Here is a 15,686-nt window from a genome sequence, read left to right on the forward strand (position 1 = left end):
CGCAGCATTTGACCTGAATTTCATTCATTTACATTCAAATCTATTGCGCAGATATAAACATTATGGAGAAAAGTGATGTTTACCTTTATGATACGGTCACCGGTCTGAACACCAGCACGCATGGCAGCTCCATCTACATGCAAGAGAAAAGGATATGAGAAAATGCTGTTTATATTTGACGAAACATATTGGGTAATCACTACGGTATAACCATGGTATGGCAACACAATGTTCCATGCAGTAAAGTAACACCATGGTGTTCTTTAAATGTCATGTTACATGTGTACATGTTACTGTTTTACACCATTGCTGTATTGTGGTACCACTATGGTAAAGTGTAAGGATTGACACATCTAAGGCCACATCGGCTTACCGCAGGAACCCAAAAAACCAACTATGCATTTAGCACATTAGTGTTTTAGTTATACTGTACTGTGATGTTACGTAACCAACTAATTATAGTAAAGTAAGTCAATGTTAATTTATGAGAATGATTTATGCATGTTCAGGAAAAAGAAAAAACAGTAAACAACAGAAAACAGGGTACCACTTACAGTCCTATATCCCATGTACAGCCTATGGTTTTCTTATTACAGTAAATATTATAACTGGGTACTAACCCTGAACCTACCCCTACACCTAAACGTATAACATGTAGTTACCTTATACTAACCAGTACATTCTGCGGTAAGTACAATGTAAGTACACTATAGGTACAAGTAATGTAAAATAAAGAAAACGGTGCTTGTGTGTCTTTCTTACCCTCTTTCACAAGCTGAACAAACACGGGGTTATCGCCGCTCACTGTCAGCCCAAAGCCATTCTCATCTTTCTGGATGATAACACAACGCTGCACAAGCCCTGTGGGGGGAGAGAGAGAGAGAGAGAGAGAGAGAGAGAGAGAGAGAGAGAAGCAGGGATGAAGAAATGGAAGGAGTGCACAAGAGAAAGGAACTCCATAAGCACCACTCAAGAGACTGGATAAAGACGAGTGTGTTGTTATTTCTAGTCCCACAAACTGCGTGTGTATTGTGGAGCCACTAAAACTGATTTCCTAAAAGGCCTTGAGCATGCCATGAATCACAAAAGACATTCTGAAATGAGTTTCTTTTCCTGTTCGAAAGCATGTTTATGACCTTATAGAAAGCTTATGTGAGAAAGCAAAAAGGCTGTTTTAAATGTTCAGCATGAGAGATTTCTCTTAGTATGGAAGTCAATGTGAAACGTTACACAATGTATTATTTATCGGGGAAAGGATTGGATGGTCAAGTCTCTACACAACTTCAACTTGTGGCCAAAGAGGGCTTGTTTCAGATGAGAATAAAGCTATTGTGTTTCAATTATTATATTCCAAGATTATGAAAACAAAATCACAATGATGTGCACCAATCAAAAGCAAGTGATTTCTTTAATGGTATCTATGAGAACCTTCATGCATTACTTCAGTGTAGCTCATCATTAGTCATTCATGTGTGATGGCAACAAAGTTCATCTTACCCATCACTGTTACCATCACAAAAAAGCCATCAAGAACACAATATTTTGAGACCGTTGGCAAATGCCCAAAGGTTAGCGCAAGTTACTAGGTTAGTGTAGACAAAACCACTAAGCAAATAAAAGTAAATGTCTTAGGGATAGTTCTCCCAAGAATGAAAATGCATCATTTGAAAATCATTTACACTGTATCTACACCGGACACGACCAGCGCTGAACCACACATGTCTTGTTCTAACGGGACTGTCGCGCCACATCCACTGTGGACAAACTTTAAAATAATAACAGGTTCTAATGCATTTAACTGTCTTTTGGCGCACCGCGCCGCATCCGGTGTAGACTAGGGGTTGAATGAACTAGTCGACATTAATGCTCTGACGCGAACTTAAAAGCTTGATGTCGACTAGTCGCGGGTCATGTGATTTTGACACTGTACCTTTGAGAAGAGGCTGTTCCAAGAGAGCCGCGCGTGAGACAGATGTCATGCCCAATTCTGTCACAGTCCCAGTAATAATATATGTTATCTTGTCCTGCTTCCGCACGCATCATTCACAATGTGTCCTGTTATCGTCTGCAACATTCACGATTCGATCTGAAGCCACAAAAGCTTGCAGGTAAAGCCTAAGCGTTTGTAAGTCCGCTATGATAAAGCGTCTGCTGCATTAGGCTTGTATATTTATTGACGTTGTTCTAAAGTCATAGGCCGTCACAAACAAACTCGACACATTTTTTTCGGTTGACTTGTTGTAAATGCAAGGGAAGCTTGGTCTGTACAAGACTCCGATCTGAAGTATATGATGTTCTTTTCTTTCTTCGGCAGAACACTGGAAACTAAACAACACTAGCCTCCACTGACTTTCACTGTATGGACACAAAACCACAGAGATATTTTTCAAGATAGAAAGAATCAGGAAGGGAAATCAAAGATTTTCCTGACATGCGAAAGGTCCTCAAATACCCCCATGGTTTAACATTTGGTTGAAAATATGCTATTAAATTATGATTAGAGCGAACCAAAGAGATATCTTTCATTCCCTATTCAAGTAGATAGATAGGACTTGGATGACTGAAATAGCTGCACGGAGGCGCTGCAAACATGGCAGCTGAGTACCACAACTTCCCTTAAAAGGGACTCTTATACAGTTTCATAGCACTAGTATTAGTTTGCTAGATAAACAAAGACACTTCCTTATTCATATACAGATTTTCTTGTACTGCTAAAGTGTATATTCTGTAAAGCTTTAAGTTTGAAGTGAGAAATTCCTGTTCAATTGTGTTCAAAAATGTTTAAATAGAGACATAACATCTCTAATAAGACTAATAACTGAAGCATGAATCCCCTGACAGCCTCAATCCAGATAACAGCCAAACAGCTCACGAAATGTAATGTAATAGAAAGGTAATAACATGTGATGACACAGCACTGCACGCCACTTTAAGCATGCAAAGGGCTCAAGATTAAGTATGTGTCTGAGGCAGGGTACAGCCCATTCGTGTTGAGGTTAATTCTGGAGGACGATAGGAACAGAACAGCACACTCACACGCACCCCACACCAAAACCCCGGGACTCTGTGACTCTTACCACACGACTCTGGTCTTCTGTCCGCTAGAAAATTTTGAACAGGCAGTTCTGACAGCAGAAAACATGTGGCACACACACACAAACAGCAGAAAACAGCAAGAAACATAACATGATTTATGAAAAATCATTGAAATTATGTTCAGTATTAAATGCATTACTATGATCATATAGAGGCATACACATTTCTTTAGGAAATTATGCCACAAGCATTTTTTTATGATTTTATATCAATTTAAAAAAATGCTACCTATCAAGAGAACCCAGCCTCTTAGAAAAAAAACTTAGCTAAGCTTCATTCATTTTTTCCCAAAAAACTATATTTTGAGGAAAAGCAAAGAAAACTGTTTTTGTCGAAGAGCGGATTTTGATTGAAAATATGAATGATAAATAAAATACATAAATATAGTATTATCCTGTTTGTGGATCTGTAGATGGTGTACGCTTTCAGAAGATGAGTGACCGAGTGAAAAGATAGATAAAAAATTGGAGTCCTAAATTACAGAAAATCTCATCAACGGCAGGAAAAAAGATAAAAGCATACAGCTTTCTTACACCGGGATCACTTATGTAACATTCTTTTTAAAAGGTCAGAGATTGCAATCCTGAGGCAACGGTTTTACCAAATTAGACACATTTTATCCATGACCAGACACTGCTACCTCTCCTCCTGAATTAATTTATAACACGATGAGTCAGACACATCTGAGACACACCCTGTATATCCTCCTTCATGACTCAGCTGGATCCCTTTGTAAAATGAACCGCCATTCTCAAACGAAAATTCCCTCTCTGATCGCTGCACAGCTGTGCGTCCCTTAGACAGGAAGACAGAGAGGGATTACAGCCCTGTGACAACATCCGCAGTTTGTGGTGGAATGGGTCCTCCAACATAATGCTATAACCCGGCTGCTGGTTATCACATTAGACCTAAAGCACTGGGAATCAAAGCTTTAAACTGCTGGACTGCATGGCAACATGGGTTCTGCTGATCATTCCAGTTACGATCAAATAATCCTGGGCAAGATTATGGATTATAAAAGAGACTTCCTGGTTTAAAACACAGATTTGGTCAGAGGCTAAAATGCCTATAAAAGAGCATCACGTTTAACACATTGAAATACACTATATGGACAAAAGTATCAGGACGAGTATCGGGAAAAGTATCAGGCCCCCTATCTGTAAAATGGTGATGGTTCGGTTTCCAGAAAAAACATACTAAACAAAGTACCATCACCAGGTGTCCAAGAAGACAATGAAAACAAGCACAATCGATATCTTTCTTCATCTAAAGCTGCATTTATTACAGTTTTTGCATCAAACATTTTAAATGTTTTATCCAAATCATGCTTTTTTGATTATTCTATACTATATTTTAGTTATGTCGACTAGCCCTAGGTCTAAGGTTTGGATGGTTCCATGTTAATTTTACACCATTTGGCTGTAAGAAGCATCTTTCTCCACCAGCGTTCAATATCATCATGACAGATCACATGGAACTTGCGACTCAGAAACCTGGCTGCTGGACTGAATGCTCATGAGCAAAGGCAGCAGCATTCAGGTTTCGTACTTCAAGGGGGGTCCTACGTAAGCGCCGACAATTCAGATAAAAGGAAACAGATCTTGAATAGGCCCTTAAAGGGACAGTTCAATACAAATATTATGTGGGAGTAAACGGTGGTCGAGATCCGTTTGGTTATAAGCACACTTCCAAATATCTTTCTATGTGTTCATCAGAACAAAGAAATGCATACTCATTTGGAACAACTCGAAGGTGAGTAAATGATGAATACATTTTCATTTTTGGGTGAACTGCCCCTTTAAGGGTTGAATTGCAGAGTCTGATTCATGGAGTTGTTATTAAAGTTATTGCCGAAAGCCAAAGTGTGTTAAACAAGGTGCTACTCCAGCATTTAAATGATGATTGACATCACCGCGGCCCTTTCGATGTTACTGGGTTTGACATGTTCCTGGTGCAAATCTTAATACAGACGCAGTCCAACAGCAGATGTTGTTTTAAAGAGGTTAGGTCTGCATTCAATCTTTCTACGAAGAAACATCCAGAGAGCTGCAGTTCACATACACCATATCGCAGCTGTCACCATGCTGATGCATGCACATGCAATTCGCTTTAAATAATCAAAATATATGTTTGTCTATTACTTCAATAACAAACACTTTTTCTCTGGAAAAGTGGATGTGATGAGAGAGCAAAAGAAATAAACGAAAGAGAGAGGTAGAATGCGAGACAGAGAGGTGGATGCATTATTTACAAGATGTCTTTCAAGTGAACACTTGAGTTCTTACCTGTGGGGTCAAATTCATGCGAGGGGGGGACTGATGCATTGTCGCAATTAGGCTTTTTGTCAGGGGGATGGTCCTTACTGAGAATACTTCCTGTCCTGTACACAAACACACACACACAAACGGAAAACGGTCACCATCAGTGCCACATCATGCTATTCTTATCCAAATGCACACAAAAACAAGACAGGAAATGTGGATCCACTTTCAAAAGGTCACACTCGAACCCCGTCCAAAAAAGGTCCGGAGAGAGTAGACAAAACATTTCAGACCAACACAATGCAAACTACCGTTCTCAGGGAAATCAATGATTTATTAAAAACGGTTATCACAACACCAGCCGTGTGAGCAAAAATAAAATAAAAAGCCCGCATCAATGTTTTCAGGAAATGATCAAAATAGTTTGAAACAAAGAAGGGTCAACAAAAGATTCTTACAGCATTATAAAAAAAATATATAAAGATCTTTTCATTTAATATGTCGATGCCTGGTAGCATTAGAATCACAACAATCCAATAAAATGGGCTTAATAGTGAATGATATCTTACAGAAATCACACGCTGTTGACTATTCACCCTTCAATAAATAGACAATAAAATGACACCTTGTGTACAGTTTGATCATGTCTAGTTTCGTAAAAACAAAGGGGGAAATCGCTTACATGTATCCCTTGATGTTTTATGGCTAGTTTGCAGAAAATCTGTCATCATTTACTCACCGTCAAGTTGTTCCGAACCTGTATAAATTTCATTGTTTTGTTTAACACAAAGATATTTGGAAGAGTGTCTGTAACCAGACAGTTCAGGTTCACTGTTACAGTCACAACCATAATAGGAAACACTATGGAAGTCAATGGTGCCCCAGAACTGATTGCTTTCCACATTCTTCAAAATATCTTCTTTTGTGTTCCATTGAACGAAGACATTTAAAGAGGTTTGGACCATCTTGAGGGTGAGTAAATGATAATTTTTGGTTGAACTATCCCTTAATACTGTGAATCGAAGCATTTCATATCAGCGACGGCATCAATGTTGTGTCTACCCTCAACCTGCCCTTATCACTGTCTGCAGAAATCCACTATTAACTGTCTGCACGGCTGCTGTCCTTGTCGCTTGAATGGCTTTGAAAGGAGAGAGCTAAAGGCGGTGTTGCAACTCACCTGCTCGCTTTTTTGGGAAACCTGGAAGAAAAACAATATTTAAGTTAATGATATATTAGTTTATATTTATATATCGGTTTATATGGTAATTATGCATATTCAATATTGTGTTTAATTATTGTTTGTTATTATATTGTTTAATTACTTCCTATTTTCGCAGTGGTGCTAGCACAGAAATTGACTCAACCCGTATTTGCCTCTCCTTTACAAAACAGGGTAAAATTGTTTTATTTGCAATGGTTGTTCTGCATAATGTGTTTTTCAACTTTCCATCTTCATAAACTCTGCCCCATGTGGGGCCTATAATCTGTTTGTTGTTTGGCTTCATGTACTAGGATGAGGTTCTGCTAAATCTCCCCTGTGACCCATAGGCTTGCCTCTGTCAAACTTCAGTTTGCTTTCAAAACACGGGACTAAAGGGTCACATAAATATACAAGATGTGTGTCCTCTATGCAAAAAAAGGAAAGAAACTGGAAATGTTAAACAGCTAAGACTATGTGTTATTTTTATCCGTCTAGGAAAAAATGCTTCAACCTGCTTTCAAAAATGCCTAGTTTTACATGGTTCTTGTAGATTATAGAGAACTGTTCCACAGACAGAAGTATCTTGCTTTTTCATAGCTAATGAGATTCTTAGTTGCATTTTATGACAGTATCAACTAAGTCTCGGATGTTTCTCTTAAAATTGGATAAAGACAAATGTGACAATTGTTAAAATACATTAAGAGTATGGAGATGTTAAAGAAATTGTACAGATTGTACAGTTAAAATAATCTGGATCTGGATGCGTGTCATTTTAATAACTTCATATTGAAATCTATAATAAAATTTATGCTTTATTGCATACTTGGAAAATCTGATCTAAATTAAGAAGCAGGAGCCGGGTACAAAAACTGTACTCACGAAAAAATATATGATTGATAAATGATAGGAAGCTCTTTCTTCGGCAGAAAATTCAGTCGTGACTCAGGAGTTGTTAAATGTGTGGTGTAGTGGTCTGATGCATGTGCTTCCAGTCGCAAGAAAAACTAAGTGTGCTGTGTCGAGTCTTAGTCTCTAATGGTTTCGTGTCCATACAATGAAAGTCAATAGTGTCCAATGTAGTTTGGTTAAAAAACGTTCTTCAAAACATCCACTTTGGTGTCCTGCAGAAAAAAGTCATTTGTATTGGACAGAAATGCAATATAATATGTACAGAGGTGTATAAAGACCTTCTAAAATGAAGCTTTATGTTTTATTATCTTAGAATGAGCCATTTCTATCTACATACACCGTGGGTCCCCTTACATGGAATTCACCATGTTGTTTGTACAGTAGCCCTATACAGACGAACTGCTCTACAGAGCACGTTTCGTTAAAATGTCCTTCGCCAAAGAAGCGAAAACGTGACAACATGTTTGTCCTGTGTCAGCCACCGTAGCGCTTCGATATCGAGATCTTATTTACTGTATGAGCTTTCATATGAGTGTTAAAAACACAAGTTTCCTAATTCTTATCCAGGTTTGGTCGAAAACACTGTAATGCTGGGTTCACACCAAACACGAACAATCGCGTTCCACGCTCTTTATTACTCGCGGGAATAGTTTGTTATTTTCGGGGGAATGATGCGATCTGATCAATATTTTCAACCATCGCGGAAGACGTGTTGACGCACGTTCGCATCGCCTGTGGCGAGTTCCCGTCTATACGCGTCTATGTAAATAACTTACGCAAAACGCTTCATTCGCATGTGGTGTGAACCCAGTGTTAGATGTAAAGATGGTACTTTTTTGTTCCTCTCTTGGCCACACAGTGGAAAGGTTGTCATCTATATTCCATTACACTTCCATCAAACACAAAAGCGCTGGCCTTTCCATGCAGATCAGATTCTCACGAGACGTATATTTTTGAATTTTCGTGTCAGCCTTTACCGTGACAGACAAGCTAGATCATGGGGATAAACTCTGCAGCCCGACACGCAATAACTCCTGTGTCTCATCGGAGAACAGAGCACTCCTGGGGAAGAACTAGAGGAGCCCCTTTACAGAAATAGCTCAGACATCTCGTCCTCCCTCCCTCTCAGCTCCTTCCGCGGGTGGTTTTTGTTTTTGTTGCTGTTCCTTCCCCTCCACAATAGAGCTCCGCACGGGAACAATGGCTTTCACGTCAGAGCTGGCCCATTACACAGCAGCCCTGTAGGCCTGATTCCCGGAAACAGAAAGGGCTTCTGGCAGGGACCCTCGTTTCCTGAATGTGTGAATGGGGGGGGTTTGGTGTATGGGGTGGATCAGAGTGAGGGCAGGGGGAAAATAAGGGGCTTGAATAAAATGTCTCAGGGTTTTGCCTCTTCCCATTTTCTCCCTTTTCCAAGGAAAACTCCCTGTAAGCTTTCAGTGGCAAACAAACACATAACTGCTTCGATGTTCTTAATAGACGCCGAAGCAACAATAAAAGTAGAGATAATTGGAAAACATCACATTTCCAGGAAATCTCCAAGCGTAAGTCTTTCTGTAATAACAGGAATGAGAAAATCGTGCATTCAAATGACATAGAAAAGGGATGTATCCCAATGCATAAGGATATGACAAATACTGTTATCATCTTGTGGGTCTTTGTGGATACGGATTTAATAATCTAGTGCTTTGGGGATCAGACATGAAAACTGGACTCACAATTTATATAACATATATTAATATATATAACAGAAGTTTTTATAAAGATATAAAGAAATCAACAGATCCATTTAACAGCGCATCTTGTATCATGATATGTAACGCATCAATTTATTGTTACACCTCTAATGCAAATGTCAATATTTTCTTATCATTTGGGGTGAAATATAATATGCATCATGTTTGTACAAGATTTACACATTAAATCTTCTGATAAAAAGTCACATTATTTGGCCTAAACCACAAGTGGTCCCGTTCCAGCACTGCAAACATATTAAACATTCCCACAATACATAGATTTACATTAGCCATGAAAGTCCCAGACGCACGTCCAAGCTGACAGAATATGTGCAGTCTGACACAACTTGTTCCACAAGCATTTACCAACAATTACCAAAAGTTGCATTCTATTTGTGCACAAAAATGCACATCAATAACAACATATACACCCAGCGCACTAAACACAAGAACCAAGGGCATTCGGCATCACGCGTGCACAAGCGTAAATATGATTTGAGTGATATGTCAGGTGGCGTTTTATCAAGAATAACGACTTTAATTTCACGCAGCTATGAAGACTTGAAATTTAGCACACCGAGCATAAACTACTTTTATGGGGCTTTTTGACAGTCCCTGGACACGGATCGTGTAAATATATTCTGCAAAGCATCTGTTTTTGTGTTACACGGAAGAAAAGAGTCAGTTTGGAACGTCATGAGCATAAATGACGACGAAATTTATTTTTGGGTAAACAGCTTCCCTTGCACTGGAAGTTACTCATGCCATGCAACAATTGACTCAAACTGATCCCAGGCCAAACCTTCCCAATGATAATGACAATGGCAGTAGATTTGTATTATGAATGATGCTATTGTAACGGAAGAAATAACAATGAAGCCAAGCCGCTCAGAGCATATTTCACACCTTATTTTTGACTGCCAACATCAGTTTGCAGATTAATGAATCATTTGCAGGTTTTTGGGATTATTGGAAATTATTTGAGCGACTTTGCCTCTATGAGCTTTTAAGCTTGTTAGTGCGAGACTTGCACTCCAACTTTCAATGCAGCTGTAAAACTTTCAGATGCCACAATCCTGTCTATCCAAAGAACCATTACCCAAACAATTATACTAATAATATCACAGTGTTTTTTTACAATGAAGCAAACGATTTCCTTTTGACTAACAAGTCTTTAAATAAATATGATCACAGCGGAACATGACTCAAAAGAGTGATGGAAACAGCTTCTGCCCTGTTGCCCTCTTTTCCACTGTCTCTCACCCTCTTGAAATGCTTGAAGGTTTGAGTCTCAACTCTGGAGCAATCTCTCCTTCTGCCCCAATAAACCCGGGGAGAGACTGAGCGAGCGAGCGGACGCACATTTCTTCACGCTACGCTGTCTGTTCACGTTTTATTATCATTGGGATGAGCTGGTGGGGGCAGGGAAGGGGTGTTATAAAAGTACACACATGCATTGAAAATGTATGGAAACCCAATTTAAATACCTTATAAAGGGGTTCAATACATCCTTCTGTCTATATGCTGACACATTTCGCATAGGGTAGAGACATAACCTCTTAACCCTTTACAGTGGGCCAAGAAACAATCCCAGCAAGACTGCAAATGAAAATCATTACCAACCTTCAGGCTACTGCCAACTTTTCAGAACGCCATAGAAGAACTTTCGCGTGAATGGTTTGCAATACAAAGATTGCAATAGACAAGTATTTAGAGATATAGTTCACCCCAAAATGTCAGTTGCTAACATTCTTCTAAATATCTTTCTTTGTGTTCAGCCGAACATAGAAATGTATGCAGGTTTGAAACGACTTAAGGGTGAGTACTTCATGACAGAATTTTCCTTTTTGGCTGAACTATTCCTATTGTATAATTTTCTCGCCATGCATCAATATGAATAGCATTAAAGTCATTTTTAAGCAAACATATTCCAATTATTCTATATAAATTGTAAAACTTTTTAATAACAATGGGTCCTCAAAATATTAGGTACTATAAACGTACAAACTAATGAAATTTGATTTTACGGCCCAAAATAAGTCTGGTTGCAGACTAAAAAGGATTTTTAAATGCAAATAAATGCCATCATTAGATACTGTGACAAAACAGTAGCAAAGACACTAAGGAAATAAGTATTTAAAAAATTAGAAGATTTCAGATATTTGTATGTAATTGTTAATGTCAAACAGATCTCTGATTCAGTTAAATATATGTTGCTTGCACATACAGACTGATTTATAGTAACTAAAATGATGTGATGAAAAACTACATATCCTGTGACTATAGGCCTGTAGGACAAATGTGCACAGCCTCAAGCCGAATTAAAGAATAAAATCTGGTAGCAGAATAAAAACTAACTGGTTGCAGCTACATGCCAGCAAAACGTGAGTAACACCACTAACATTTTAATTTCATTAGTTATGTTTATTCTTCAAGTATAACAAACCTGTTAGCAAAGCCATCTGACTTTACCACTCATATTTTCCAACTGGAAAAACTTACAGCCATTGCTTAAGAGATGTTATTCTGATTCCTTCTGAAGTCTCAACGTCAACTCTGTTTAGAAACGTCATTGATTTCATACATGCCCAGGCTTATATGAACACATCTAATGATTTTTCATGAAATCTTTAAATGTTATTCAAGAGTTTAATTTATGGATGAGACTGAACCAGCTCGGATGAGTTCAGAAAACGTACAATCGCCAAGAGAACTCTTAGTTTCCATTGTCAACAAAGTCGAAATAAACTGTGTTCAGTGATTTATGTAACATTCAATACACATCCGGAGAAACAGCCTCTAATAGATGTTGTAGTTTAACTTACTGAGTAAAATATAAATTATATTTACATTAAGTTTAAATATTCACATCAAAAATTCATCATTAACAGCCAACAACCCTAGTAAGTTAACAAATGTCTTGTGAAGCAAACCTACTGACATGTGCGAAAATGACTAATATTGAGTTTAAGTCAAACTGAAACCAACAAGAGTGCAAAATTTGAATGACGTTGGTAGATATTTGGAAATGACACGTTGGTGACGCGTCGACAGCCTCAAATCTCATTGGTTCTCATGTGCTGTGACGAAACATGACAAGTCACAAAACACTTGTGAGGGCCAGTGATTTGACGTCCTCACTGTGTCGCCATATTTACATTTAGCGCTCTTATGACACCATTGGTTGTTGGCCAGTGCTAACAAAGCAAACATACCACCACAAAATAACAACTGTTTACACTTTCGGGTGAATCTGGAGCCGAATGCCTAAAACGAGAGAAAACATGTCACCTTTAAACCGAGACCAACTGACAATTGGAAACGCACTGCATGAGTCAGAGGTGAAATGTCAAAGACTCCAGAGGAACACAAGCCAAGGCAAACAGCTGATTCACCAGCAGCTGAACGGAGCCGCTCGAACCCGCCGCCATCGGCTGCAAAGCAGTGCAAAAACATGACATTCTCTAACTGATCACGAAACACTGCCACACGCACATTTCTCACATTTCTCATGTTAAAAGTGAGTGGAAAACCGCTCCAGGGGCTCCAAACAAACTCATTTACACTTCAAACGCTTCGGTCCAGCCACGGCAGCGTGAGAATGATTTATAATGTTGCGTGTAAAAAGCTCAGGGTTCGTGACAGATGCGGCAGTTCCCTAAGGTCAATCCATTTAAACAGCAAGCGTACATGAGAGAAGCTTGACAGGAGCTCTATGGACCACTCATTAGACGGCTTTTACGGGGTCTGTAACAGATTATCAATATAATGCTGTGTTAGCCCTGGGACAACTGTAAGTTAACTATAAGAAATTACATGAACCTATGGGCAATCCTGCACTTTCATCTTTAACTTGAATCATCCAAGACAATATAACAATAAAGATCTGAAATCACAATAGAAAAGATTTAAACACTTATTTATACACTTCATGTGATTAAATGTTGATTGATGATATTGTGAGAGCCCCAGCAGAAACTGTCTTTTGAACATTAGATGTTTGGATGTGGATTTGGTTGTGAATCACATTGAAAGTATGCATGTTTTATTACTGTGTGTACTTGCGGCTTGCTGTTAGATGAACATCTTAATAAAAGATGAACAATGCCAAAGCTCCAATTTTCCACAATGGTGAATCAAATCTTTACAATCGTTAAGTTGGTTAGTGGCGCCGAGGTTTATAACAAGAGTGTGGTTTTGACTTATCCACCATCTCTGAAAACTGATTTCAAAAGATATTATAGGTCTTAAAAGGATCACAATACCTTGGCTTTGGATTGACCAAGGGCTAGATGTCAGAATTCCCCAAAACATTCTCTGTTCTTTCCAGAAAGCTCTAAAACCCTTAAAAGCCATGAGTCCAAAACGTCTGGGCGTATCCAGGACCCTTCTCTATTTATAGAAGCTTGATTACGAAAAGAAAAAAAGCACGACAATAATACTCTCATGTCTTGAATGCCAAAAATACCAGACAATTCCTGAGGGGTGATTCAAGCGCTGGCTTTTCACAGCCTGGCGCTGGACTCTTGGAGTTTTATCTATTTGTGCCTAAAACTATCAGATAAAGTGCACCCTTTCACCACTTATGATAGAATACAAGTATGTCCATTTACATATAAATAAACTAAGCTGAAGACACAACCAAGGCTTGCTTTCTTGTTTTTATTAACTTTGATGCAAAAGAGAATTACTTAAGCTTTTTATAATTGCATTGTTGCAAAACAGCTTTAAAGTGAATATATTCACTCGCCTAAAGGATTATTAGGAACACCTGTTCAATTTCTCATTAATGCAATTATCTAATCAACCAATCACATGGCAGTTGCTTCAATGCATTTAGGGGTGTGGTTCTGGTCAAGACAATCTCCTGAACTCCAAACTGAATGTCAGAATGGGAAAGAAAGGTGATTTAAGCAATTTTGAGCGTGGTTGTTGGTGCCGGATAGGAGGCCGGTCTGAGTATTTCACAATCTGCTCAGTAACTGGAATTTTCACGCACAACCACTTCTAGGGTTTAAGCACCTTGTTGATGCTAGAGGTCAGAGGAGAATGGGCAGACTGATTCAAGCTGATAGAAGAGCAACTTTGACTGAAATATCCACTCGTTACAACCGAGGTTTGCAGCAAAGCATTTGTGAAGCCACAACACGCACAACCTTGAGGCGGATGGGCTACAACAGCAGAAGACCCCAATGGGTACCACTCATCTCCACTACAAATAGAAAAAAAATAGGCTACAATTTGCACAAGCTCACCAAAATAGGACAGTTGAAGACTGGAAAAATGTTGCCTGGTCTGATGAGTCTCGATTTCTGTTGAGACATTCAGATGGTAGAGTCACAATTTGACGTAAACAGAATGAGAACATGGATCCATCATGCCTTGTTACCACTGTGCAGGCTGGTGGTGGTGGTGTAATGGTGTGGGGGATGTTATTAATATATATAATATTATATAATATAATATAATATTATTATAGCAAGGTGTTATGCAATATTTTGTATGTTATATTCAAAAATAATTATACTAAAAAAGGGGCTTGCACATAAAAAATGTTAAACTCAACATAAGATTATCGTTCGTTGTTGTCGATGCTATTGTGGTGATCGTAAAAATTATTGTTTATTTAGCATTTTTGGAAGAAAGTTTGTAAATGCAGACACAAAAGTGTATAATTCAGGGAAAACTTTTCTGTGTTTTGGTTCGTTTACATTACAACTCTTTCGGGGACTGAAACGCAAACTTTTGAAAGCCAAGTTTGAAAACTCATATCTGTGCAAACGCTGATGATATGCATATTACGTGTTCGGTCTATGCACATGCGCCAGTATTCCCAAAACATCAATGGCGGGATCCACAGGAGTGTTTGTGTATGCAACAAACTTCCTCTAAAAACTTCTCCAGCTAAAAGCGGATTTAGTGCACAACTACAAAGTAGGTCATACTGTAGTAAACACATGCCTACTTTAAACTTAACATTTCTTTGTCTTAACATTAGTTAACGGTGTTTTTACATCAACGGTGGAGAGAATGTAGCAGGAGAGAGCAAGTCAGTTAATTCAGGTCACATTAGAGACATTAGGAAGCTTAAGCTAAAAGCAACTTTTAAAATTTTAAATTACACAAAGATGAAGGGGTGGAAATCAGCAGATTATTGTTAATGGGGAAAAGCAGCATATCTTCACAGCCTTCTGGGAAAATGGCATGTTATAAAAAATAAGTGGCTTTATTTTTTATATGTGAGATAACATGTTTGTTTTGAGCATTTTAACACTGAGTGTTTTGCAAAATATGTGCAATTTTATGCAGCATTTGCATGTTCGTTGACAGATAAAGCATAATATCTTAAATCATTGCTAGTAGGATAAACAATTTCATGCTGCTTCGTCTTTTAATAATAATTTGATTTTTGTGCCAAAAATCGAAGTACATGTCTCTGCAAAACACAGAAGGGATGTTACTCAATTACTGGGCGTTCCC

At 38.4% G+C, this 15,686-nt stretch overlaps 1 protein-coding gene across 3 annotated transcripts in view; it reads right to left on the reverse strand.

Moving 5' to 3' along the window:
- The window catches only part of arhgef12b (Rho guanine nucleotide exchange factor (GEF) 12b), a 49,939-nt gene that overhangs the window by 18,548 nt on the left and 15,705 nt on the right, over positions 1–15,686 (reverse strand). For 2 of the 3 annotated variants that reach the window (XM_079478033.1, XM_079478034.1), the window contains exons 2-5: positions 6,538–6,558; positions 5,382–5,476; positions 763–861; positions 84–133 (exon numbers count right to left, since the gene is read on the reverse strand). In XM_079478033.1, coding sequence (XP_079334159.1) covers positions 84–133; positions 763–861; positions 5,382–5,476; positions 6,538–6,558 — 265 coding nt within the window. The remainder of the gene's footprint in view (positions 1–83; positions 134–762; positions 862–5,381; positions 5,477–6,537; positions 6,559–15,686) is intronic. The other variant, XM_079478035.1, reaches the window with a different exon arrangement.

The sequence above is a fragment of the Barbatula barbatula genome (assembly GCF_947034865.1).
Source record: "Barbatula barbatula genome assembly, chromosome: 2".
NCBI classification, from domain to species: Eukaryota; Metazoa; Chordata; class Actinopteri; order Cypriniformes; family Nemacheilidae; genus Barbatula; species Barbatula barbatula.